Genomic DNA, 27,493 nt, shown 5'->3' with positions numbered 1-27,493 from the left:
ACTTTGGCTTGGGTCATGATCCCGCAGTTTGAGAGTTCAAGCCCCACATCCAGCTTACTGCTTGCTGTCAGCTCTGAGCCCAATTCGGATCCTCTGTTCCTCTTTGTCTCTGCCCCCCTCCCTTGCTTGCACTCTCTCAAAAATAAGTAAACCTTTAAAAAAATAAAAAGTATGCAATTTTTGTTACTGCATTTATGAAAAAATTCATTTTTTAATTTTTTAAAGTTTATTTATTTTGAGAGAGAGAGAGAGAGAAAGCACGCATGTGAGTAGGGGAGAGGCAGAGAGAGAGGGAAAGAGAGGGAGACAGAGAATCCCCAGCAACTGACAATGCAGAGACTGCAGGGCTTGAACTCATGAACAGTGAGATCATCACTTGAACTGAGAACAGTGAGATCATCACCTGAGCTGAAACCAAGAGTCGATGCTTAATTGGCTGAGCCACCCAGGCGCCCCTATGAAAAAATTCTTTAAGTGGATCTGAAGTTTTCATCAGAACTTCAAATGGGTTAGTGGCCCAGAAGAGTTTCATCATTGTTTATCTGGTTGATTTCAACTTCCCAACATCTTATCTTCACGACTACAGTCCTCTGATAAGGGCTAAAGAAAAACAAAATCATTGAAGGTTACACAAATAAACTGTTCTCCTTCTGGTAATGGGGAACTATTTTGTTGTAGACCAACCCTTGTAACAACAACACCAATAACAACACTAGCAAGAGGAAGTTGGTTTCAAAGCATTGGGGAGCTATCATGGCACTGAAGATTTGAGGCACATGAAGGTAACAACATAACCATGAACATGATGGATCCATGTTCATGGATCCATGAACAGTGATCAGCCATTCTTCTTCTAATTTCTTGGAATTAGGTAATCCCTAGAATCTTGAGGTAATCCCAAAGGATCATCTGAAGAATGACTTATATGAAATTTCTTATCATCCAGTGGTATTATAGGAAACAACAATAATAATCTCTTAAGTTGAAAATAATGAGATGCTCTATATTTTGTATTGTGAGTCTGTAGATCAAAAATATCTTAAACACATTTGTGTGGGAAAATATCGGAGTCTAAATATCTCTTAGAAGGTAGTGCTTGCCTCCACCTATTGATTAAGTTGTCTTTATCTAAATTCTTAAACAGGAGAATCAAACTGGGTCTGCTTAGTTCAATCATGGACAGTAATTTCAAAAGGGCAACACAGTGCTGTTTTCTTAAAAGCATTTGTTTCAAATTGCTGATTCACTCCTGATGTCCCCTTCAAAAGAGTTCAAGTCAAAAGGACAATATGCATTTTGACTCTAATAGTATGTGATTTTATTTTCAATCCATACAAGTTATCTTTTCCATTGCTAGTTTTTGCATGACTCCCTTATTAGACTCAAATATCCCATATTTGTCTGTACATCTGACCTGAACCTACAAGTCTCCTTTTGATCTAATCTCCCATTCTCCCTATTAATTTTTCATTTTGTTTTTTGTTTTGATCCTGTTTGCCTTTGCTCATATCATCTCAGCACTCTATTCAAAGTCTTGCTACTGTAATCTAGAAATGTATAAGGAATGAAAAGAACAAAAGAAAATGGAGCACAGGGTTGCCAGTGGTCAAGAGCAGAAAGTGACTTAGGGAGCACATACTGGAGATGGGCAATGAGCAAATAGGTCTTTAAATTGATTTTCCTATATATAAAGTTTACAAATTTTCTTTGGACCATCTCATACCTTGGGTTTGAGTTTCTTTATCTCTGAGGGGAACTGGAGGCAGAAGCATATGTTTTATAACCACTTCTTTCCCTCTTACGACTTGTTGTATCTCTCTAACCAACCCCAGGGAGAATTTTCTGGGCTTTTACTACTGTTCTCAATATCTATTTTATCATTCACTGTAACTATGCCATCACTTTAAAAGCTTGTTGAGTACAGTATGCACCTATTCATATTAGGATTTTTTTTTTTTTGTATTCAAGACTGCTCACTTGAGAATGTGGAGATATTTGTGATATTAATAAAGAGAAAGGTCTACATTCTAGAGACTGTATGTTTTGAAGGATCCCCAAGCTCCTGAGTAATTAGAAGAAATTAATGAAGACTGTCTTTGATGTTATACCACTTCAAGCTCCCCCTTACCTACTCAGGGAGATAATAAAAGATGACTAACCTATGCCCAATATTGGTCTTGATGCAATAAGAATGTTTCATCGCTTTGCAGATAGATTCCAGAATCTTCCATTTTGCAATCATATTCCTGAGCAATGTCTATAGATCTTTATGTAATTTCTATATTAACCCTTATTATTGAAGCCATATCTAGTCAATCAGACTTTTGCTTACTTCTAAGACCCTCTTCAATACATGGATTAAAATTTACATAAAATCAAATTTGGCTTGGGAGCACTTAAATTAAGGCCTACAAATAAATTTCTTTTAGGGCATATGAAATTTTCTATTTTGCACACCAGAATAGGAATCAGAAATCTTATGTCAGGAATTGACACATAATCTGAAATTCATGTCAAAGTTCCAATGAGCAGTTTGGGATATGTTTCTCAATTTCCTCTTATTTCTCCTAGTATTTTTAAAATAACTTGAAACTTATCCAAACCACAACTTCTTCTTCAAGATACAGTTTTTACCAGAAGTCCCTTAGCCTCAAAAGAGTGTTTAGCAGTTTGTCTCTGAGCTCTGACCTCTTTGACTGAAGCAGAGCTCTGGTGACATCTTCAGAGCAAGTGGTGAAAAAGAGCCTCCTGAATCTTCTGAATACAGAAGATAATGGTACGAGAAGGGCAACCTCAAGATAGAGGTGAGCATTCCTTTTCTCAGTTCCAGAGAGGAAGGCAGAAGTATATGATGAGATGATAAAGGTCATTTGGAAACAAGGGGTAGACCACAGATTGATGGGACCAAGATTGGGCCACCGTAGTAAGAGTGATGGGAAGTTGAAAGAAAGAATAATTCCTCAGAGCCAGAAGCACTTCAAAAAGTAAGAAACCAAATATTAATACAGTGGTATGGGAAGAGGGAGGTAAAGTGATGTTTTCAGCAAGACCGAGACTCAATGGATTAGCATAATATTTAAGAAGAAAGAATAAGGAAATGGGAATTATGGTTGGCTGAGGGTGAGTTTTGCCCAGATTGTTTAGGACTACAGAGCCACTATTTGCTTATTTATTCTGAAAGAGTCCTTCCTGCCTCCCCGCCCTTAATTTTTAGAGAGAGCATGAGTGGGGGGAGAGGGAAAGAGGGAGAGAGGGAGAGACAGAGAGAGAGAGAGAGACAGAGAGAGAGAGAGAGAGAGAGAGAATCCCAATGCAGGGCTCAATCCCATGACCCTGGAATCATGACCTGATCCAAAGTCAAGAGTCCAACACTCAACCGACCGAGCCACCCAGGAACCCCTATTCTGAGGGAGTTTCTAAGCTCTCTCTTGTTTTAGGTTTTTAATTACTCTGAGATTCTTCATCTGGTTTCTTCATTGCTCTAAGCTTCCTAAAAATTTTCACTTCCTGGCTTCTTGATAACTGCTTTTGTCTTGCTGGTCTGACAGAGAAAGCAGTATGGCGGTCCCAAGTAAGATTCTGGTCTGTTGCTGTGATTTCCATAGCACTCCTCAGTGCTTGTTTCATTGTGAGCTGTGTGGGTAAGTTCTTCACTCAGGTGCCACTTCCCTTGATTCCTTTTCCTATCGTGTTCTATAAAGATTTCCTAGGGTATGTTTTTTGTTTTTGTTTTTGTTTTTTTTTAATCTCATTAATATGTTAGCTCTTACTTGGAATACCATATTTGATTTCTCCTCCTCCTCCTTCTTTCCCTCCTCTTTTTCCATCTTTTGATAATTGACTCTGCTTCCGGATCTACTTTACCTGGTTTTATTAACATGTTCCCCACTATGGCCTCACATATGAATGTGTGTTAGTTGTAGACATCCTTTAAGACACATCATCCACTACCGGGTTCCCTAGTGATCACTGTTCTCTGGGCAAAAAGTCCTCTATTTTGAGACTTCAACTATAATTACTTTTATAATCATAGCATAGATTAGGCTCTTTGATTTTCATATGGGAGTCTTTCCCAGTATGAGACGAAAAAGTTTTCAAATGCAATCTTGAAGATATAAGGGAATGAAGTTTTGTTTTCCTTGTTCAATTTACTTCCAAGTAAATATTTCAAGTTCATTTTGTGAGAAGTTTCAAAGATCTTTTTGCTCCTTAAGCTACAATTTGGTCCTCTTTTCATTGATAACGTAATTAAAAATAATATTGAATAGTCTGGGAGGCAGTGAAAGTGACTACCTATGTCAAATGGGCCATGTTTGAAGTTCCTTCTGAGATGTAAACCAATCTCACAGCCTTTGTTAAAACACGGTTATCACCTAAGTTAAAATCTGCTTTACTTTTCATGGTCAAGTGCAAAAGAGAAGGAGGTTTAAGAATAGTTATTTCATTAAAGGAAGCAGATATTCAGGACCCAAGGTAGAAAGTCTTGACTGTATTGAGCTTCAGTAGTAGAAGGGCAAGAAAAAGTAAGTGAAGAGTCATGGCAGAACCTGAGAGAGAACAGATCTTATGCTTAAGGCACACACCCTTGAGCATAAAAGTGAATGTTTATCCGAGACATTTAAAATGTCTAAATGTTTAAAAGTTCCCCTTGGTTGTTATTTACCCCATATGTTTATCTGTAGCTACCAACAGTCAGAAATTTTAGAAAATATTAAAATAACCTGCAAGCTTGCTTCAGGATTATTAACATTACGGAGAAACAGACAGCCAGTGAGTCAGAAAATATCTATTGATTACTCTGTGACCATCACTATTCCAGGTGTTTGCGATCGATTGATGTGGAAAACAGATCAAATCTCTGCCCAAGAATATAGAACTTAAATTCCAGTGGGGAAAGAACCAAAAAATAAATGGGCAGGCATATAAACAAACAAAATTAATGAATACAAACAAGTCGTAATTCAGCATAGTGTTTATGAGCTTGCCTAGAGAGAAGAGATTGGTGGGGGTTGGAAGCAAGCCAGCTTGGCAAGAGATACAGAGCATAACTCTCTATAATAAAAACAAATGATGAATACTAATCCTTCTGCTTCCTTCACAGTGACTTACCATCTTACATATGGCAAAACTGGCCAAAGGCTGTCTGAACTACACACACACCACTCAGGTTTAACCTGCTTCAGTGAAGGGACAAGCATGAGAGGTAAGGTGTTGCAATGCCTAACCAGACTTTCTCTTTTCTCAGAGAGAGGTCAAGGTCAAGTTCAACATTGGTTTATTCCATTTTTTTTTTTTTAAATAAAGTCTCTGCTTTAAGATATCTCTAAATTTACATGTTCATATCAGGCTGTAGATTCATCCTCAAAACAATTTTTCCTCCAGACTGCTTGATCTCAATAAATGCTACCAACACATACCATGTACTTTGCTCAAGCTAACACTGGAAGTTATTCATAACAGTTCTCATTTCACATTAATCTCATCCTTATCAAATGGATAAAATCTTCTTTTTTATCTAAAGTTCTCAGTAATAGCCATCTGCATGCCAAGCATCAGCTTTATTACTGGTCAGTGTGAATCCTGGAACATGGCTCAGGATGAGATTGCCCTCACTGTAAAATATAGTCCTGGTAACTTCCTAGGTGAAGAGCTGGGGCAGTTGAATTCAGAATCATAATTTGCCCCACACTATATCTAGTGAAGAAAGTCAAAAAAAGGTAAAGTACATGTTTGTAGTAGTCTTTATGGCCTTACTCTTTCCAAGAAAAAAAAAAATCCAAGTAGATTTCAGACTCTTGCTACTTCAAGAACTAAATAATCCAATCCTCTGCGGCCATGCGGAAACCTATGAGGCATAAAAAGAGGGCAGATGTTTCTTTGTATTTCTGTGAGATGTTGGAATTTTCCCTTTTATGTTATTTGGCAACAATATGGTACATGGGGTGGTTAGGGAGGATTTTCTTTACTCTCCCTGACTTCTGGTTCTCTTGTCACCTTGGGGTTCTTTTGTCAAACAATTGTGGAGCTGGCCCTTCTGAGGAGGAAGACAATTCTATCAGGAGGTAGGCACTCCAACAACTGGAGTTTTAAAGAATGCCTTCTTGGAAGCAGCCATGGGTGCTTTACCCTTTGCCTTCAGAATGTTCTGAAATGAACGAGACAGAGATGGATATTAATGAAATGAACCCTACATTTGCAGAAGAGACTGCGAATTTACTCCTTAAAAATACCCAACCTGGTATTATTTATGGCCAACTAAGCTCATCAATACAACTAATTCAAGTTACACGATTCGAGCTTACATGATAAAATTATTTTACTTAATACCATATCAGCAAATAAAAGGGCTCCAATGTTAACAATATCTCTTCAAATTCTTATTACAATGAAGAGTAAAAGTCTAAACACAAAATTTTCATTTCAATTACAGTTAAGAAATAATTGATAGTCTCAGTGTGTCTTCTCCAATTTGTTTCCCCCTGAGTCCCAGTCAGAGTGTTGAGATGTTCAGGTGCCCGGATAAAGTTTCTTCAGTAGGGCTGAGCTCTACCTAGACCTGTAGTTTTCAAATTCAGGTCCCAACAAGGATTTTGAAAAACTACATACCCTCTTATACAATTTATTTTGACATTAAATTTTTTTTTTTTACCAAGCTGTAGAAATGAAGGGTTTAAGTTCTAAGATATAAGTATTGGGGCGCCTGGGTGGCTCAGTGGGTTGAGCATCCAACTATGGCTCAAGTCATGATCTCGTGGTTTGGGAGTTCGAGCCCCGCGTTAGGCTCTGTGCTGACAGCTCAGAGCCTGGAGCCTGCTCCGGATTCTGTCTCCCTTTCTCTCTGCCCCTCTCCTGCTCACACTCTGTCTCTGTCTCTCTCAAAAAGAAATAAACATTAAAAAAAATAAAAATAAAATATTGTAAGTGTTGACATTTAAAACACAAAACTCTTGCAACTCCTTTCAAAATCTCTCTGCTGGTGTTGAAATACTACCATCATTCATTAAAAAAAAAAGTATGTATTCGTTAACAGTTGGATGTTTTACATTATTCTTTTTCCCTCTTCAACTAATGTTTACATCACACTTCCTTGATTTTCTAAAATATGTACTATATGTCTGATATTTTCATTTCCTGAGGGCCATTAGGCTTTACATGTTATAAAATTTCTTCCAGATTGACTTATCATTACTTATCATTGACTTATCCACATTATGAGGATACAATATTCAACACATCACATTTGTTACAAATTTTGACAAATTATTACCAATAAAATAAAACTATTAGAAACTCACCTCTCTCTCTTTTTTAATTTAGCTTAGAGAGGGAGAAAGAGCACGAGCTGGGGAGAGGGGCAGGGGAAGAGAGAGAGAATTGCAAGCGAGCCCCGAGATGGGGCTTGATATCACAACCCTGGGATCATGACCTGAGCTGAAATCAAGAGTCAGATACTTAACCAACTGAGTCACCCAGGTGCCCCAGCTCATCTCAATCTCTCTCTCTCTCTCTCTCTCTCGTTTTTTTTTTGTTTGTTTGTTTGTTTTTTGTTTTTAGAGAGAGGGCGCAATTGAGCAAGGGGCAGGGAGAGAGAGTGAATCTCATGAAGGGCAGAAAGAGACAGAGAGAGAGAGATGGGCTTACCCAGAGTGGGGCTCGAGCTTACCCGAAGCACCACAACTCATCTCTTAATGAGTTCAAAAAAAATCTTTTAACGACTTAAAAAAAAATACAATCACTCGGGTGCCTGGATGGCTTAGTTGGTTGCATGTCTGACTTTAGCTCAGGTCATGATCTAGCAGTTTGTGAGTTCGAGCCTGGCACCTGGCTCACTGCTGTCAGTGCAGAGCCAGCTTTAAATCCTCTGTTCCCCTCTCTCTCTGCCCCTCCATCCATCTCTCTCTCTCTCTCTCTCTCTCATAAATAAACATTAAAAAAATTTAAAAAAACAATCAGTTGTATCCTAATATTACTAGAATGAGATAGAATTCAACATCAGTTCTGTTCCTATTTTTCAATTTAGTGACACATACCAATAATCTTACTCATATAAATAAGTAGATAGGAATAGAAGGTGATTTGTTAGAATATCACCAGTTTTTAAACTTTTTAAAAGTTATTTGCCAAAAATCATCCAGTTTTCTGTTATCAAAAATTATTTTAATGGTGTGTTAACTGAGAATTGATTAGATTATTCTTCAGTGTTTTGAGAGTAAAGAATAATAAATGGGATAATTTGCAAAAGGTTTGTTATTTCTTAGTAGTCATTTGCTTTCTCAATTTCAAGGTAGTACACTAGAAAAGGTTTTAGTAACTCTTGTCAAATGACTTCTAAATTACACCTACTTTTTAATAGGTACCTTAATAGGTACTGTTTTTCAGTCAAAGTACTTGATCAGTCCATTTTTCTCAGAGCAATTGGGAACACAAAATATTATTAATGTTAGTGTACCTTTTTGACAAGTGCTTCTATTCATCAATATTCTTGTCAACCCCAGAGCTAGAGATTCAGCACATTCATCATATGCAAAATGTTTGCCGTATATAATTTAGTTGACCAAGACGGTACCGACCATCAAAACAGTCAGCCAAATCAGACTTTTTAAATTGAAATAATAACGTTAATACATGCTTTGAGGAGTGCTGTGAAAAGCAGTCTTTAATAATGAACAGAACACAGGGGCGCCTGGGTGGCTCAGTTGGTTAAGCATCTGACTCTTGATTTCGGTCGTGATCCCACAGTTTATGGGTTCGAGCCCCAAGTGGAGTTCTGTGCTGACAGTGTGGAGCCTGCTTGGGATTATCTCTCTCTCCCTCTCTCTCTGTCCCTCCCCTGCTCGCTCTCTGTCTCTCAAAATAAATAAATAAACTTTAAAAAAACTAATGAACAGAATACATAATGAGACAGATTTCTACAAGTGGCTAATATTAAAATGATAGAGACATGGCCTATTTCATTCAACTTATAGTATTATAAAAGATAAAAAAGCCTGTACATTGTTTGTCGTCACTTAATGATGTAGTAACATACAAAATAAATAAAATAGACCTATATGCAACACAGATGAATCTTAGCAATGTGGATCAAAAAATTAAGCCCGAGAAGACCAGATATATTAAAATAGCTTTCAAAACACTCAAACCTCAACAAATCTAAATGACTTGTTATTTATTTATATATATGTATATATATACACACATATATATGTATCTTATATATGTATGTATACCTATCTGCTCAAATTATTCACCTGTGCGGGTCATTTGAAATCCCGAGAGACCTTGATGTTTCTAATGTATATAGGATTTGAAGGACAGGGAAAAACAATGATAATAGCTTTTTTTTTTTTTTTTTTTTTTTGGCAAGAAATCCAGAGCAATTATGCAGGTAAACTTTAGGGCTTAAATATTGTGGGCTTAATGCTAAACAATGTTTATTTAAAAGCAGATCTATGGCTCCAAGCTATATAATTCAGGGAAACAGTAAATACGTGAAATAAGAAACCGATCTCTAGAAAAGAAATGCAGATTCTTGGAATTTTATGTGTATGAAACATACCTCTTTAATCTTATTTGTGCCGTCTCGCGCTCATTCTTCTCTTTCATGCAACACAGGGAATGTCTGGGCATGTTGCCCATGTGCTTGGAAGTCATTTGGTTCCAGCTGCTACTTCATTTCTACTGAGCAGAATTTTTGGTCAAAGAGTGAACAGAACTGTGTTGCAATGGGTGCTCACTTGGTGGTGATCAACACAGAAGCAGAGCAGGTACTTGTGTTTATTTTTCATTAAATTGTTTTTAATTGTGGAAGAAAATACGGATGTTACCATCTGAACTGGTTTTAAATGTAGAGTTCAGTAGTGTTACCCATATTCATATTGTTGCAAAAAGATCTATCTCTACAACGTTTTCATCGTGCAAAAGTGAAACTCTATACCCTTTTAACCGCAACTTCCATTGCCCCCCACCTCCAGTCCCCGGTAACCCCCTTTCTATCGAACTTCAAGTTTGACTCCTTCAGACACCTCGTATAAGTTGAACCACACAGTGTTTGGTTTTTTGTGACTGCCTTATTTCATGTAACATAATGTCCTCAAAGTTCATTCATGTTGTAGCAGTAACAGAACTCTCTTCCTTTTTAAGGCTGACTAATATTCCATTGTGCATATACCACGTATCATTTATCCATTCAAGTGTTGATGGACATCTGGGATGCTTTTACCTCTTGGCTATTGTGACTAATGCTGCAGTGAACGTGGGTGTGCAAATGTTTCCATGAGTCTTGCTTTCAGTAACTTTGGATATATACCCAGAAGTTGGATTTATGGATCATATAGTAATTCTAATTTTAACTTATTTGAAGAAACTGCACTGTTTTACATTGTGTCTGTACTATTTTACACTCCCACAAAGAATGCACAAGGATCCCAATTTCTCCACATTCTTGATAGCACCTGCTATTTTCTTCTCTTTTTTATTAAAAAGAATTTTTTTAAAATGTTGATTTATTTTTGAGAGACAGAGACATAGAGCACAAGTCGGGAAGGGGCAGAGAGAGAGAGAGCAAGAAGGAGACACAGAATCCAAAGCAGGCTCCAGGCTTTGAGCTGTCAGCACAGAGCCCAATGGGGGGCTCGAACTCACCAACCATGAGATCATGAGCTGAGCTGAAGTTGGCTGCCTAACTGACTGAGCCACCCAGGTGCCCCTCTTCTCTTTTTTATTTTGATAGCGGCCGTCCTAATGGGTGTGAGATTATATATTCCATTATGGTTTTGATTTTCACTTCTCTAATGGTTAGCAATAGTAAGACTCTGTCATGTACCCTCGTGCACTGTTGGTGGTAATGCAAACTGATGCAGCCTCTGGGGAAAACAGTATGGAGGTTCCTCAAAAATTAAAAATAGAATCACCATATGATCCAGCAATTGCACTATTGGATATTTACGTGAAGAATATGAAAATGCTCATTTGAAAGGATATATGCGCCCCTATGTTTACTGCAGCATTATTTACAATAACCAAGATATAGAAACAGCCCAAATGTCCATAGATAGATGAATGGATAAAGAAGACGTGGTATAGATATGTGTGTGTGTGTGTGTGTGTGTGTGTGTGTGTGTGTGTGTGTGTATCTCAATACATACATACATACATATGTATACATACGCCATGGAATATTCAGCCATAAAAAAGAATGAAATCTTGCCATTTGCAACAACATGGATGGGGCTAGATAGAGTATTATAATGCTAAGTGAAATAAGTCCATCAGAGAAAGACAAATTTCACTCATGTGGACTTTAAGAAAAGCAAAACAAATGAACATTGGGGAAGGGAAAGAAAAGGAGAGAGGCAAGCAAACCATGAGAGACTTTTAACTCTAGAGAACAAACTGAGGGTTGGTGGAGGGAGGAGGGTGGAAAATAGGTTAAATGGGTGGTGGGTATTAGGGAGGGCGCTTGTGATGAGTACTGAGTGTTGTATGTCAGTGATGAATCACTAAATTCTACACCTGAAACCAGTTTTACCGTATGTATCAACTAATTAGAATTTAAATAAAAACTTGGAATTAAAAAAAAATTGTGTCTCCTTTGATTTCTTTAAAAATGTTGTGTAATTTTCAAATTATAAGATTTCCACTTTCTTTGCTAAGTTTATTCCTAAGTATTTTGTTCTTTCGATGCTACCGTAAGTGAGGTGGCTTTCTTAATTTGCTTTTTATATTGCTTATTGTTATTGCATAGACACGCAACTGGTTTTTGTATGCATAGTCTGCATCCTCCAACTTTCCTGAGTTTGTGTATTAGTTCCAACGGCGGTTTTCCAGCTTTAAAGAGATATAATTGTCATATAAAATTGTATGAGCTTAAGGTGTGCAATGTGAGGACGATGTATGTATGTGTTGCACAATGATTCCCTCAAAAGGTTAGTTAACACATCCATCAATTTACGTAATTACCATTTGTTTTTGTGGTTGGAATATTTAAGTCCTATTCTCTTCTCAGCTTTGCAGGATCCAGCACAGTATTGTTAACTATAGTCACCGTGCTGAACATTACAGTTCCAGAACTTGGATTCATCTTGTAACTAGAAGCTGGAACTTTATGATTACCATCTTCCCATTTCCCCCGCACTCCAGCACCTGAAGCACTGTTATGCTCTATTTCTCCCATCCAAGTACTAACCAGGCCCAACCCTGCTTAGCTTCCGAGATCAGACGAGATCGGGCGCGTTCAGGGTAGTATGGCCGTAGACTGTTATAGTCTATTTCTATACGTGGCTTTTTAATTGAAATGAAATAAATGTAATTTAATTAATTTACTTTTTCTTTGAGTACAGTTGACACGCACCGTCACATTGGTTTCGGGTGTCAACAAACATAGTGATTTGACAAGTTTATATGTCATGCTATGTCGGCACAAGGGTAGCTACCGTCTTTCACCCGACAATAGTGTTGCGATACCTGTGACTATATTCCTTATGCTGAGCCTTTTATCCCTGTGATTTATTCATTCTGTAAGTTTGGCTTTTTTTAGAATTCACGCGTGAGTAAGATCATACTGTACTTGTTTCTTCCTCACTTATTTCGCTTAGCTTAGTGCCCTTAACATCCATCCATGTTGTCACAAAGGCAGTATCTCCTTCATTTTTATGGCTGAGTCATGTTACGCTGTATATTTCCCACACTTTCTTTATTCATTCATCCATTTATAGACTCTTAGGTTGTTTTCATGTCCGGGTTTGGTAATTAACGCCGCAATAAAGATGGGGTTGCAGCTATGTCTTGAAAATAGTGGTTTCATTTCCTCTGGAAATCCCCAGAAGAGGGATTGCCGGATCATATGGAAGTTTTATTTTCAATCTTTTGAGGAACTTCCTTATTGCTTTCCCTATTGGCTGTGCCAGTTTACATTCTCATCAACAGGGCACATAGGTGCCCTTTTCTCCACATTCTTGATGGCATTTATTATCTTTCGATATTAACATTTATTTTCTTTCGTATCTTTTGAGATTAGTCATCCTAACAGGTATAAGGTGATATCTCCTTGTGGTTTTGATTTACATTTTCTTAACAATTAGTGATATTGAACATCTTTCCATACCTAGTGGCCAGTTGTATGTCTTCTTTGAAAAAATATCTATTCGGGGCGCTGGGGTGGCTCAGTCGGTTAAGCCTCCGACTTGGCTCAGGTCGTGATCTCACAGGTTTCTAAGTTGAAGCCCTGCGTTGGGCTCTGTGCTGACAGCTCGGAGCCTGGAGCCTGCTTCAGATTCTGTGTCTCTCTGCCCTCCCCTGCTCATGCTCTGTCTGCCTGTCTGTCTCTCTCTCTCTCAAAAATAAGTGAACATTAAGAAAAAAATTGGAAAAAAAGAAAAAATGTCTATTCAGGCCCTTTGCCCATTTTTAATTGGATTTAAATTATTTAATTTAATTTTGTTGTTGAGTTGTGTAAGTTCTTTATATAGTTTGGATATTAACCTTATCTGTAGCTGGTTTGCCAAAATTTTTTCCCATTCCATAGGTTGCCTTTTCATTTTGTTGATCGTTTTTTTTGTTTTGTTTTGTTTTGTTTTGTTTTTTTACTGTGCAGAACTTCTAAATTTGGTGTAGTCCCACTTCAATTTTGTCTATGCTTCTGGTGTCATATCCAAAAATTCATTGTCAAGACCAATGTCAAGGAGGTTTTCCTCTACGTTTCTTTTTCTAGAAGTTTGTTTCAGGTCTTGCATATGTTTTCAGTCCATTTTGAGTTGATTTTTGTAAGTGGAATAACATAATGGTCCAATTTTATTCTTTTGCAAGTAATTATCCAGTTTTTCCAATACCATTTATTGAAGAGACTATCTTTTGAGTATTTTTGGCTCCCTTGTCATATATTAGTTTATTGTATGTGCATAGGTTTATTTTTGGACTCTATTCTGTTCCACTGGTCTATGTTCCTGTTTTTATGCCAATACGATAATATTGTGATTACTATAGATTTGTAATATAGTTCAAAATTAGGATGTGTGATGATTCCACCTTTATTCTTTCTCAAGATTTCTTTAAAGTATTTGGGGTGTTTTATGGTTCTATATCAATTTTAGGATTGTTTTTTCTGTTTCGGTGAAAAATGCTATAGGTATTTAATAGGTAGAGATTAATTACATTAAATCTACAGATGGCTTTGGGTAATCTGGGCATATTAACAATATTAGGTCTTCCAATCCATGAACATGGGATATGTTTCCATTTATTTGTGTCTTTCCCAATTTCTTTCATCAATGTATTATAGTTTTCAGTGTACAGATTTTTAATCTCCTTGGATAAATTTATTCTTAAGTATTTTATTATTAGTATTATGTATAGTATTTATTATGCTATTGTAATGGGATTGCTTTTTAATTTCCTTTCCAGGTAGTTCATTGTTAAAAACACAACTGATTTTTGTATTCTACAACTTACTGAATTTGTTTATTAATTCTAATAATTTCTTGGTGGAATTGTAAGATTTTCTATATATAAGATTATATATAAGATTATATATATATTATATATATATATATATAAGATTATATATAAGCATCTGCAAATAGAATTTCACTTCTTCCTTTATAATTTGGATGTCTTTTATTTCCCTTTCCTTTCTTCCTCCCTCCCTCCCTTCCTTCCTTTCTTCCTTTCTTCTTTCTCTCTCTCTTTTCTTTCTTTCTTTCTTTCTTTCTTTCTTTCTTTCTTTCTTTCTTTCTTTCTTTCTTTCTTTCTTTCTTTCTTTCTTTCTTTCTTCATAATTAACTCTGGCTGGGACTCCCAGCACTATGTTGAATAGAAGGGGTGAGAGTGGGCATCCTTGTTTTCTTCCTGATCTTAGATAAAAAGTCTCAACCTTCCACCACTGACTATGATGTTAGTTGTGGGCTTGTTGTATATATGGCCTTTATTATATTGAGGAACATTCTTTCTATACCCAATTTGTTATGAGTTTTGTTTGTTTGTTTTTTGTTTTTGTTTGTTTGTTTGTTTTATGGCAGGATGTTGAATTTTGTAAAATGATTCTTGGCATCTAGTGAGATGATCATATAATTTTTATCTTTCATTCTATTAATATGGTGTGTCACATTTATTCATTTGAATATGTTGAACCATCCTTGCATCCCAGAGGTAGAGCCCACTCAATCATGGTGTCTAATCCTTTTATGTATGTATGTATGTATGTATGTATGTATTTATGTATATGTATTTATATACTTATGTATTTATTTATTTACAGTGAGTGGGGGAGGGGGCAGAGGGAGAGAGAGAGAGAGAGAGAGAGAGAGAGAGAGAGAGAGAGAATCTTAAGCAGGCTCCATGGTCAGTGTGGAGCCTGACACAAAGCTTGATCTCATGATCCTAGGATCATGACCTGAGCTGAAATCAAGAGTCAGACACTGAACTGACTGAGCCACCCAGGTGCCCATCCTTTTAAAGTGCTGTTGTATTTGGTTTGCTAGTATTTTGTTGAGAATTTTTGTATCTATATTCATTAGGGACATTGGCCTGTTATTTTCTTTTCTTGTGGAATCCTTGTCCGGCTTTGTATCAGGATAATGCTGACCTCATAAAACGAATTTTGGAGTATTTCCTTCTCTTCAATTTTTTGGAAAGGGTTCAAGAAGGATTGGTATTCATTCTTCTGTCAAGGTCTGTTAAAATTCACCAGTAAAACTATCTGGTCCTGGGCTTTTCTGTGTTTTTTTTTTTTTATTTTATTTTTATTTTTTTATTTTTTAATATATGAAATTTACTGTCAAATTGGTTTCCATACAACACCCAGTGCTCATCCCAAAAGGTGCCCTCCTCAATACCCATCACCCACCCTGCCCTCCCTCCCACCCCCCATCAACCCTCAGTTTGTTCTCAGTTTTTAACAGTCTCTAATGCTTTGGCTCTCTCCCACTCTAACCTCTTTTTTTTTTTTTTTTTTTTTTTTTCTCCCTTCCCCTCCCCCATGGGTTTCTGTTATGTTTCTCAGGATCCACATAAGAGTGAAACCATATGGTATCTGTCTTTCTCTGTATGGCTTATTTCACTTAGCATCACACTCTCCAGTTCCATCCATGTTGCTACAAAAGGCCATATTTCATTTTTTCTCATTGCCACGTAGTATTCCATTGTGTATATAAACCACAATTTCTTTATCCATTCATCAGTTGATGGACATTTAGGCTCTTTCCATAATTTGGCTATTGTTGAGAGTGCCGCTATAAACATTGGGGTACAGGTTGGGCTTTTCTGTGTTCTGAGGTTTTTAATTATTTTTCAGTCTCCTTACTCATTATTCGTATTTTAAGATTTTCTATTTTTTCATGATTCAGTCTTTGTAGGTTATATATATTTAGGAATCTTTTTGTTTATTCTAGATAATCTAATTTTTGGCATATAGTCATTCATAGTATTCTCATGATCCTTTGTATTTCTGTGGTATCAATTGTAATGTCCCCTCTTTCATTCTTGATTTTATTTATTTGAATCCTCTCACTTTTTTTAGTCTATCCAAAGGTTTGTCCATTTTATCTTTAAAAAAAAAAAACCCAGCTCTTGATTTCATTTGTATTTTATGGTCTCTATTTCAGTTATTTCTGCTTTGATCTTCATTATTTCCTTCCTTCTAAGCTCAAATGAGCTTAGTTTTTTTCTCTTTTTCTAAGTATTTGAGGTGTAAAGTTAGGTTGTTGTTTTGTTTTGTTTTTTAGTGATCTTTCTTTTTTTTTTTAGTGTAGATATGTTCCTAAAGTTTCTAAGTGGTATAATAGCAATTTTAGACGAGTAATATCTTTTTTAGAGGGTGAGGAAGGAAAATAAAGAAAATAAGAGAAAGAAAGCAATTTGAATGCAATTTCTCTTTTCTTTTAGGGCTTTCTGAACATCTTAAGAACAATTATTTTGAATTCTTTGTTAGGTAATTCCTGGTCTCCACTTCCCTGGAACTATACTAGGGGCTTACTCTATCCCTTTGGTGGAAACTTTTTCCACAAATTTGTGATTCCTGTACTTTGCCTAGGTGTCTGCACATTTAAATAAGCAAAAATCTCTTATCCAGACTTTATGGGTTGATGTAACTTAGGGAAGACTTTCACCTCTGGGTAGAGACACACTGGAGTGTGATGTGACCTAGGTCTAGTGGGGCAGGGCACCAAGGATGGGGGCTTGTGAAAGCACAGGGTCTGGGGGTAAGGAAGTTTCTTTGGCCCAGATCACTAGGCTACACAGCAGACAGCTCTGTGGTCCTTAGAGAGCACTGTGGGAGGTCCACAGAGGGTACAAGGACTCATGGTGTCTCAGTGGTAGTTTCAAGTCCAGTGGGGATTAGGGCAAACAGAGGTAGTGACTGGAGCTGATTGTATGCACAAACTTTGCTGTGAGGGCCAGCTGCATTTGCCTATGTTGTGGCAGGGACTAGTTGTAACACACATAGTGGTGGGAGCCAAGGCAGGAAGTCAGTCCCAGTACTCCCACTCAAGCAAGGCAAAAACTAGTCCCTCCAGCACCCCCCTTGAAAAGCCAGAGCATTGGGCGTATTTCCTTCCCATGAGAGAAGCTGCGGGCTGGCTGTTTTCTCCTGATTGCTTTGTAGTCTGCCCATGAAGTGGTGGGTAAATTCAACAAACTTTCATACCCACTTTGATGCAGCTCTGCTTGGCTTCGCACTTGCCTTGGGCCCTGCAATGTCTTGACTGGTTTCTTGAGTTCTCATAAAGGCAAGTTGGTCTGTATATTGTTAACTTTGGTGTCTACCTGGGGGAATGAAGACCTGGGGTTTCCTATTCCACCGTCTTGCTAATGTCAGTGGAGCAGGTACATTTTTCAAAAGACATTTTTCATTTTGTAAAAGTAAATATTTATTTATTTTACATAGTAAACTATCAATCTTTCTTTATTTTCAACATTCACAATAGAATGATGAAATCTGTATGGTCCTTCCATTTTCTTTCTGCTGAATGAATGAATGAATGAATGGAACATGTGTAATGAAATCTGGTTCCACATAATTCTCTGTATTAGGACTTTCCCAAGCAAATAATTAACAATTTCTGTTTCAAAATTCTGTTTTTCCCCATACTCAGATTCTCAAAGGAGTGTCAACATTTAATCATACAATCAACAAGCATTTTGATTTGTTTGGTGAAATGGCAATCATCTGGAAGGTCAATATTTTTAAGGGCGAATCATCTCTAAAACAAAAAAATAGCAAATTATCAGATCTGATTGATAAATAGAAACATGCTAAATGTAATATAATAAGTAATAAGTATTATATGTTCCAGGAAAGTTTTGTAAAAATGTTTATAAAGCTCACCTTAATATTCAGAATTTCACTTGCTTTTCTACCAGACATATATATAGTTCTCAGCTGACAAAATGAAAAATTTCAATGTAGTAAGACTCAATCTAACTTTTACTTTAAATATGCATGCATGTTAATTGTAAGGCATTGGCTAGTAGATATAAACATCTCAAAAGCATCCTCTATATTTGAGGAATGTCTGTTTTGACAATGTTAATTTATATTATAGTGAAACAAAAGTAAATGTCCACATAGAATATTGCAAGCAGCATTCTCAGTATTTAATAAAGCTCAGGAGAAAATATTGCCAAATTTATTTTAATATTTTTCAGAATCTATTATAAAGCACTCTGTTTTCTATAAAGTTCCATAGCATATTTTTGTACACAAAACAAAGGAATATTTCTTTGTATGTATAGCAAAATTCAGAGCCCTTAAAGAAAAGAGAAATTGCATTCAAATTGCTTTCTTTTTCTTATTTTCTCTTTGTTCCTTCCTCACTCTCTGAAAAAGATATTATTCATCTAAAATTGCTATTATACTATTTAGAAACTTCAGGAACACATAAATTACGCTTCGAAAAGTATTGAGTTCAGGGGTGCCTGGGTGACTCAGTCAGTTAAGTGGCCAAGAAGAGCTCAGGTCATGATCTCACGATTCATGAGTTTGAGCCCCGCATTGGGCTCTGTGCTGACAGCTTGGAGCTGGGAGCCTGCCTCAGATTCTGTTTCCCTCTCTCTCTGCCCCTCCCCTGCTCATGTTCTGTCTGTCTCTCTCAAAAATAAATAAACAGTAAAAAATAAATAAATAAAAGTATTGAGTTTATTTGAAAGCATCACATTCAGTTTGGCTCTCAGTAAACGAAACTGTGTCTTCATTAGATACTAATTTTGACAGAGCACGGACTTGCATACATTGGATGTTGTGATAAAGTAAGTTCAAGTAAGAGGTGTTTGCTTTCAATAATAAAGTGATATGGAATTAAAGTACAATATGTATATCTTCTGGATAAGTGATTTAGACCATTATGGGTTTTTTTTTTTTTGTCTTTTTAGAAGTCTTTAGAATTAATATTTTAAAAATTACTCCTTTTATCTGGTACTTAGTCTATTCACTGGAATAGAGGCATAGAAAACATTCTGCTAAGATTAATACATTCATACAATATATGGCTAAGCTGAAACGAAAAGTTCGAATATCTGCGAGATAGTGGCATTTGCAATCGTGAGTTGTTTTCAATGGAGGAAACTGCTAAGGTTGTTTTAGCAAAAACCCAAGGAAAACCAGTCTTGGGCAACGAGTGCCAACCTATTTTATAACAGTTAACAATCCTAGCTCTTTGCAAAAGGATGCCATTTTATTTTATTATTTGTTATTTAAAAAAAATTTTTTTTTTAAACGTTTTATTTATTTTTGAGACAGACAGAGACAGAGCATGAATGGCAGAGGGGCAGAGAGAGAGGGAGACACAGAATCGGAAGCAGGCTGCAGGCTCCAGGCTCTGAGCCATCAGCCCAGAGCCCGACGCGGGGCTTGAACTCACCTACCGCGAGATCATGACCTGAGCTGAAGTCAGACGCTTAACCGACTGAGCCACCCAGGCGCCCCTTTTATTATTTTTTAAAGTTTATTTGTTTATTTTGAGAGGGAGAGTGTCAGAGCCAGCAGGTGAGGGGCAGAGAGAGAGAGACAATCCCAAGAGAAACCTAATGGGGATTCTCGCTCTTCCTCTTTTTGCCCCTCTTCCACTCGCATGCACTCTCTCTGTTAAAATCACGACTGTTAAAACCCAGTCAGCACTCCTTTATGTTTAACTTTTACAGATAATTTCCCACTTCCTAGAGAAGTACTTCTTAGGAGAATAGGGAAATGTAAATTTTGATAACCCAAATGTGATTTCACTGGTAAACAATCAGAAATGAGATGAAACACCTCTGAACTTATAAAATTAAAAAATGATTAAAAGTACAAAAACTGACATGTAATTTTAAAAGAATTCTGTCTCTTGGTTAAAAAAAAAAAAAAAAGAATAAATTCTGCCTGAGATGGGTGGGTTAGGAGTCGTCCCCTCCTGTGATCTTGTTGGTGTTTTGGCTTGTTTTCTTGGCCAATGTGCTGTCGTGTGACTGTTCATCATGCCTCACATTTTCTTTTCGCTTTAGAGTTATAGGAAATTGCAGTCTATGACTCCTTCTTTTCTTCATGCAGAATTTCCTTGTCCAGCAACTGAATGAATCATTGTCTTATTTTCTGGGACTCTCAGATACACAAGGGAATGACAATTGGCAATGGATTGATCAGACACCTTACAAGGAAAATGTCAGGTGAGCGCCGAATTGGATTAATGACCCATAGGGCCTTGTTTAGGTAGAAAAGTTAGGGGAATTCTGTTCGTAGCGATAACTAGTGCTAATATTTACAATTGTAACAATGATAACAGATTCTAACAGTAAGCTCTTACTAAGTACATGTATTATATCACTTAAACTTCGTGAAAGCTTATTTTTTAGAACTCATCTTATGGGTTAAAAAATTGAATAACTTGCTCAATGTCAATGAACTAGTAAGATGAAAAACTAGGTCTCAATTTCATGTCGACCTAACTCCAAAGATAGTGACGCTCTCAGCCATTACATTTTACTGCCTCTAAACACATGTAGACACTTCAATCAAATTTTTCTCCAGTTAATACGATTTAAAATATCCAGGGAAGAACTATGTTCAGTTCTGATGGGATAATAATATAATAATACTATTTATTTGTGGCTTAAAAATCCATTTAATTGTACGTTGTCTCATTTGATTTTCACACAATCTCGTGATCCATTTGGAGACCTTATTGTGATTCCTATTTTTTTTTTAATTTTGAAGTTTATTTATTTATTTTCAGAGAGAGAGAGAAAGAACAAATAGGGGAGGGTCAGAGACAGAGAGGAGAGAGTGAGAATCCCAAGCAGGCTCTGTGCTGCCAGCTTAGAGCCCGATGTGGGCTCAATCCCACAAACCATGAGATCATGACCTAAGCCAAAGTTGAACGCTCAACTGACTGAGTCACCACGTTGCCCTTGATTCCTATTTTTAATAGATGAAGAATCTAATACCTGGGAGAGTAAGTTACTTCTCTAAGATCAAAGTAAGCCAGCAATAAAATCCAGTTTCTTCATTCCAAAAATAAGGTCCTACCCACACCCTCACCTCCTACCAGACTGCAGTCCTTGGAAGCAGGGTAACTTCTTATATTCAGACTCATTCTCCCTGACACTTGTTTAGTGTTGATCCATGAGAATAGAGAAACTAACTTAGGAACGTGATTAAGAGTACACAAACTTTAGGAGTACACAAATGATAAGGCAGCCCCTTTATTACAGGCCACTAAGAGAGGAACTTTTTTAATAACTTAGGTTGGGATAAGGGCTCTGAATAGATGAGAAAAGTGAAGATCAGAATCTGGGGGGGGAAGGTCCAAGGACACTCTATTGCATACAAATGTTGCCAGGGGAGTGACAGAGGAACAAGAGTAAAGGTATGTATCCACACTTGAGGTTTTTGAGGAGGGCAATATGAGAAGAGGAGAGCAATCATTGGGATGTTCTGTCCCTCTGAACCTCATTGTTCAACCCTGACCCTACATACTTTCTAATCAATCGCAATGCATTCATTGAAGAAGACTTTTGCCTTTTTGTTTCTCTTTAGATTATGGCACCAGAATGAGCCCAATTTTTCTGCAGAGGAATGTGCTTCAATAGTTTTCTGGGAAAACAGAGGATGGGGCTGGAATGATGTTTTCTGTGATACTAAGAGAAACTCAATATGTGAGATGAAGAAGATTTATCTCTGAATGGAACTTTATTCACTGACACCTTTAAAGTTAAGACCTATCATAAAATGATAATTTCCTCTTACGCTTATGTATAATCTTTGTCACAGAGGTTCGTGGAAGTATTCAGATACCCTTCTGCCTTCAATCATCCCTCTTCTAGTTTCCTCTTTTTCACTAATGATAAGATGAACTCTTCCTTCATTTTCTCTTTAATTGGTACTTCATTCTTTCCTTTCTTCATATTTCTTTTTGCAAACACTCCTTGTGCCAGAGACTGTACTATTTTGTCTGTTAGAAGACTCATAAGGAAGTAACTTTTGAAAATTATAAATTTCTTTCACCAAAATGTCACTTAAAAGCCCTTTTGGCCAAGATGGTGACTGGGACTGCAGTCATTGGAATCCCTGGCAAGAGCTGAAGGATTTGCTTCCTAGAAAGTTCACTCACATGGCAATTTCATATTAGCTATTGGTAGAAAGCCTCAGTGCCTCACTACAGGGATCTCTCCTTGGGGTTATTTGAGTGTCCTCACAATATGTTGGCTGGCTTCCACCAGAGCAAGTAATCCAAGAGAGCAACTGAGAGCAGCAATGTCTTTTGTGATCTAGCTTCAAAAGCCAAACACCACAATTCCATTGATCACACAGACCAAACCTGATATAATAAAGAAGAGGGCTGGGGCACGTGGGTGGCTCAGTCGGGTGAGTGTCCAACCGGCTCAGATCATGATCTCACGGGTCGTGAGTTCAGGCCCCACCTTGGGCTCTGTGCTGATAGCTTGGAGCCTGGCGCCTGCTTCAGATTCTGTGTCTCCCCCTCTCTCTGTCCCTCCCCTACTCATGCTCTGTCTCTCTCTCTCTCTCCAAAATAAATAAACATTAAAAAAAATTTTTTTAAATAAATAAGAGGACTATCCAAAGGTATGAACACCAGAAGGTGAGAATCATTGAGGACAATCTTGGAGTCTGGCTGCCAGAGTGGAATTTCCTTATAAAGATACAAAATGTGTATTCCAAGAAGCAAAATAATTAAAAATTCTTCTACAATAAAAATATGAAACTCATGTTCATCAAAACACTATAAAGAAAAATTTTAAAAGTTGAACTGCAAGAAGATATTTTATTTTATTTTTTTAAAGATTTAATTTTTTTAAGTAATCTCCACACCCAATGGGAGCTCGAACTCAACCCTGAGATCAAGAGTTGCATGCTCTACCAACTGACCCAGTCAGGTGCCCTGAAGATATTTTAAATACTTGTAACTAATATAGTATTAATACTGCATAAGAACATATAAACAACTGTCACAAATCAATTAGAAAAGACAGAATTTGGGCAAAATATTTAAACATTTTACAGGGGCGCCTGGGTGGCTCAGTCGGTTGAGCGTCCGACTTCGGCTCAGGTCGTGATCTCACAGTTCGTGAGTTCAGCCCTGCATCAGTCCTGCGCTGACAGCTCAGAGCCTGTAGCCTGCTTTGGATTCTGTGTCTCCCTCTCTCTCTGCACCCCCCCCCCCCACTTGTGCTCTGTCTCTCAAAAATAAATAAATTGTTAAAAAAATAAAAAAAAACATTTTACAGAAGAGGAAATACAGAATCCAATAAATGTGTTTTTATAGAGATGCTCGGCTCTACTAATAATTTGAAAACTGTCAATCCAGACCACAATAATATACTATTTCATATCCATTTTAATGGCTAACGTTAAGAAACATAACACCAAGAGTTGGAAGAGATGTAGGTAAATGGTGAGCTTATACTGTTACCACCATATTGGAAAATAAATAAATCTACATTTTTCCTATGAAACATCACCTAACAAATGCTGTGTGGAGCGAGATCTAAGTCTATGAAATGTGGGTACTGGGATGAAGAGTTATGCTATGGGGATAACTTTAACTAGGGAAACCATCTGCATTGTATGCTTATGTTATTTAGGCACGTATCTGGTAAAAGTGAAAACAAAACAAGGGTTAGATAAACATAACTCTCAATGTAATGGTTACAATTGGATGGTAGGCCGGGATTGGGAGGAACACATAGGCACATAATAGAGTTCCAGGTTTTGTATTGGGCAGTGGTGTTTATATAATAAACATCAAACAGGGGCACCTGGGTGGCTGGATTGGGTAAGTGTCCAACTCTTGGTTTCTGCTCAGGCCACGATCTCATGGTTCGTGAGTTCAAGCCTCACATTGGGCTCTGTGCTGACAGTGCAAAGACTGCTTGGGATTCTCTCCCCCTCTCTCTGCCCCTCCCCTGCTCTCTCTCTCTCTCTCTCTCTCTCTCTCTCAAAATAAATAAATAAACTTAAAAAAATTAAGAAAAAAACACGCAAAAAAACACAACAAAATAAAGCAAGAATATCAAGAAGGTAGTGTATTATGAATCTCCAATTATGATTAAAACATTTTTGTGGACCCAAAGTCCAAATATAAAAATAATGAAAGTCTAGATTAATGAAAGTTGGGAGTTCTTGACTGATACCTTTGAATTCAGGATCACTTTGAAGCAGCAGTGGTCCCAGATTCCAGAAGCTCTTGCTGCCATGCCACTGTCACCACAATTGTCTCTCCACCCACAAGAAGCCAGACACTGGAATCCTCGATCTGCCCCTACCAATCACATCTGGAAACGCATCACTTATGACCTTGATTATCGGCAGAAACATCCGCAGGAAAATCTCTCCTGCTTTATGTTTACTTCCAAGTCTCACACTGTTTCATCTAATTGGTGGTGAAAAATTTTCGTGAAGACAATAGTTGGAAGGGAATCTGAATAATGTAGTTCATAGCTTTGGGTAAGTTTACCTGTACTGTAGTGTTTAAGTCTGTTTGGGCTGCCAGAGACTGGGTAGCTTATAAACGGTGGAGGTTTATTTCCCACTGTTCTGGAGGCTGGGCAGTCCAAGGTAAGGCACCAGCATGATCACATTTTGGTGAGAGCCCTCCTCCTAGTTCATAGCCTGCACCTTATCACTGTCTTCACGTGGTGGAAGACATGTGAAGTCTCTCGAGAGCCTCTTTTATAAAGCATTCATCCCATGCAAGAGGACTCCATTCTCAATACCTAAGCACTTCCCAAAAGTCTCATCTTCTAATACCGTATGTATTTCAACCTATACATTTTGTGGGGACACAAACATTCAGACCGTAGCAGGTAGGTAAATGTTTCTTAGATGTTTGGTGTAGGTTTATCCATAAAGTTCTCCGGGCTTGCTGCCTATTTAAGACTGTTTATTTGGACTACATTTTCCCCCTACGATTTTTAGGCTTGATCAATTTAATTTCTATTTTCTAGAAAATCATTTATCTCACCTTAATTTTTTTTTTTTTTTTTTTTTTTTTAGCAGAGAACATGCTTTATTGAGGAATAGATAGGGAACGGCGCTGTCTACCACATGTGGGGAAGGGTTAGCTTCGGTAAAGTTCCTTTACCCTTAAGAAAACCCCCAGTTGGGGCGCCTGGGTGGCTCAGTCCGTTAAGCGTCCGACTTCAGCTCAGGTCACGATCTCGTGGTCCGTGAGTTTGAGCCCTGCGTCAGGCTCTGGGCTGATGGCTCAGAGCCTGGAGCCTGCTTCCGAATCTGTGTCTCCCTCTCTCTCTGCCCCTCCCCCGTTCATGCTCTGTCTCTCTCTGTCTCCAAAATAAACGTTAAAAAAAAAAAATTAAAAAAAAAAAAAAGAAAACCCCCAGTGAAGTTGCTTTTAGACAAACTTTAACAGTGACACTGAAACTGGTTAAATATGCTTAAAATTAGCTCCCCCCAGACTGCAGTGGGTGTGAGTAGTGACAGAGATGACGAGAGAAAGGCACAAATGACCCGAGTCAGGAATGTGAGGGTTCCACATGCAGTGGAGTATTGTAGGACACCAGGTTGGGATGGGTGTCATGTCATATATCAAAAGCTACCCATCAAAAAGTTGGAAGGGCCCCCATGTTTATAATAGCACTACCAACAATAGCCAAAGTATGGAAAGAGCCCAAATGTCCATCGATGGATGAATGGATAAAGAAAATGTGGTACTTATATACAATGGAGTATTAGTCGGCCATCAACAAGAATGCAATCTTGCCATTTGCAACTATGTGGATGGAACTGGAGGGTATTACGGTAAGTGAAATTAGTCAGTCAGAGAAAGACAAAAATCATATGGCTTCACTCATATGAGGGCTTTAAGAGACAAAACATATGAACACAAGGGAAGGGAAACAAAAATAATATAAAACAGGGAGGGGGACAAAACAAAAGAGACTCATAATTATGGAGAACAAACTGAGGGTTGCTGGAGGCGTTGTGGGAGGGGGGATGGGCTAAATGGGTAAGGGCCATTAAGGAATCTACTGAAATCATTGCTTCACTATACACTAACTAATTTGGATGTAAATTTTAAAAAATAAAAAAGAAAGTTAAAAAAAAAGAAAAGAAAATGGAAGCCATCAAAAAAAAAAAAGTTGTAAGGGGCTGGACAGAAGTTAAAGGCAGCATCTCTTGCTTTGCTTGAACACCAAAAATAGGAAACCAGGGGATAGGTGGGAACGGTGGCAAACCCCAAAAAAGGAAATGGGGGAGGAGTTCTTGGAAGGGCATGGGCACTTTAGTTCAAGAAGGAGGGTGAGGCACTGTTAAAGAGAAGCAAATCTTGGCGGGGGTGGCCTGCTGAGTCTTGGGCAGAGATCTGGAAATCATTCGCGGTCATGTCCTACCTACCTCGCCAAGGATGTTCAGACAAAAATCGGTGCAACTGAGGTGTGCTACATCAGACTGGTACTGGGGAGAAGGTTTCTGCAGTCTAATGAACCTGTTCGCCCGCAGCATGAAGGAGGACTGAACGTTATTTTGGCACCTGCAAACGTAAAAGGGGCCAGGGAGTTAAGAGAGAAGAAAGCAGTTATGACTGGGTACTTTCTGGCGAGGCAAAAAGAAGTATTTGCTGCCTTCTGCCAAGACACTGCCCACAGGTGAACTCGGAGTACTGAATCGCCGCCTCTTAATTGCCCTCTCCATCTCGTTCCGATAGATTATATACGCTGTTAGCAAGACTCGTCCTTGGAAGAGTCTTAAGAGAATATTGCTCTCTGGCCAGCTTGATACTGATTATAAGCAAGGCTGTCAATAAAAGTGGAGGAAAGAAATCAAAGTGAGGTAAAATCCAAAGGGAACGGACCCCTCCCAGTGTGCACACACTCACAAGTGTTACCTCTTCCCTGCTGTTCCCAAAAAAAAGTAAACACATGTAAGGAGTGATTGGAAAGGTTCTTGTGGCAGCAGCCATTATTTGGAAGTCTGGTGACCAGGCAGGAAGAAGCATTATTTCAAAGTGTAGAAGATGCAACACAAACAAGCTCATGGGGCTACCGGGCA

General features: G+C 37.8%; 1 protein-coding gene across 2 annotated transcripts; it reads left to right on the top strand.

Moving 5' to 3' along the window:
* Positions 1-414: 414 nt before the first annotated feature.
* On the top strand, positions 415-22,865 carry CLEC6A (C-type lectin domain containing 6A). Of its 2 annotated transcripts, XM_007089564.3 has the most exons (6): positions 415-2,804; positions 3,549-3,641; positions 5,102-5,203; positions 9,613-9,764; positions 20,516-20,631; positions 22,001-22,865. In XM_007089564.3, the coding sequence occupies exons 1-6, from the start codon at positions 2,774-2,776 to the stop codon at positions 22,143-22,145; spliced, it is 639 nt and encodes a 212-aa protein (XP_007089626.1). In that variant the 5' UTR covers positions 415-2,773; the 3' UTR covers positions 22,146-22,865. The 2 variants fall into 2 exon arrangements, with proteins under 2 accessions (XP_007089626.1, XP_007089627.1); XM_007089565.3 differs by lacking the exon at positions 3,549-3,641.
* The last annotated feature ends 4,628 nt before the right edge of the window (positions 22,866-27,493 follow it).

This window comes from Panthera tigris, chromosome B4 (genome assembly GCF_018350195.1).
Source record: "Panthera tigris isolate Pti1 chromosome B4, P.tigris_Pti1_mat1.1, whole genome shotgun sequence".
Taxonomy (NCBI): Eukaryota; Metazoa; Chordata; class Mammalia; order Carnivora; family Felidae; genus Panthera; species Panthera tigris.
The sequence above is the reverse complement of the archived record's forward strand: the minus strand, read 5'-3'. Positions and strand labels throughout refer to the sequence as shown.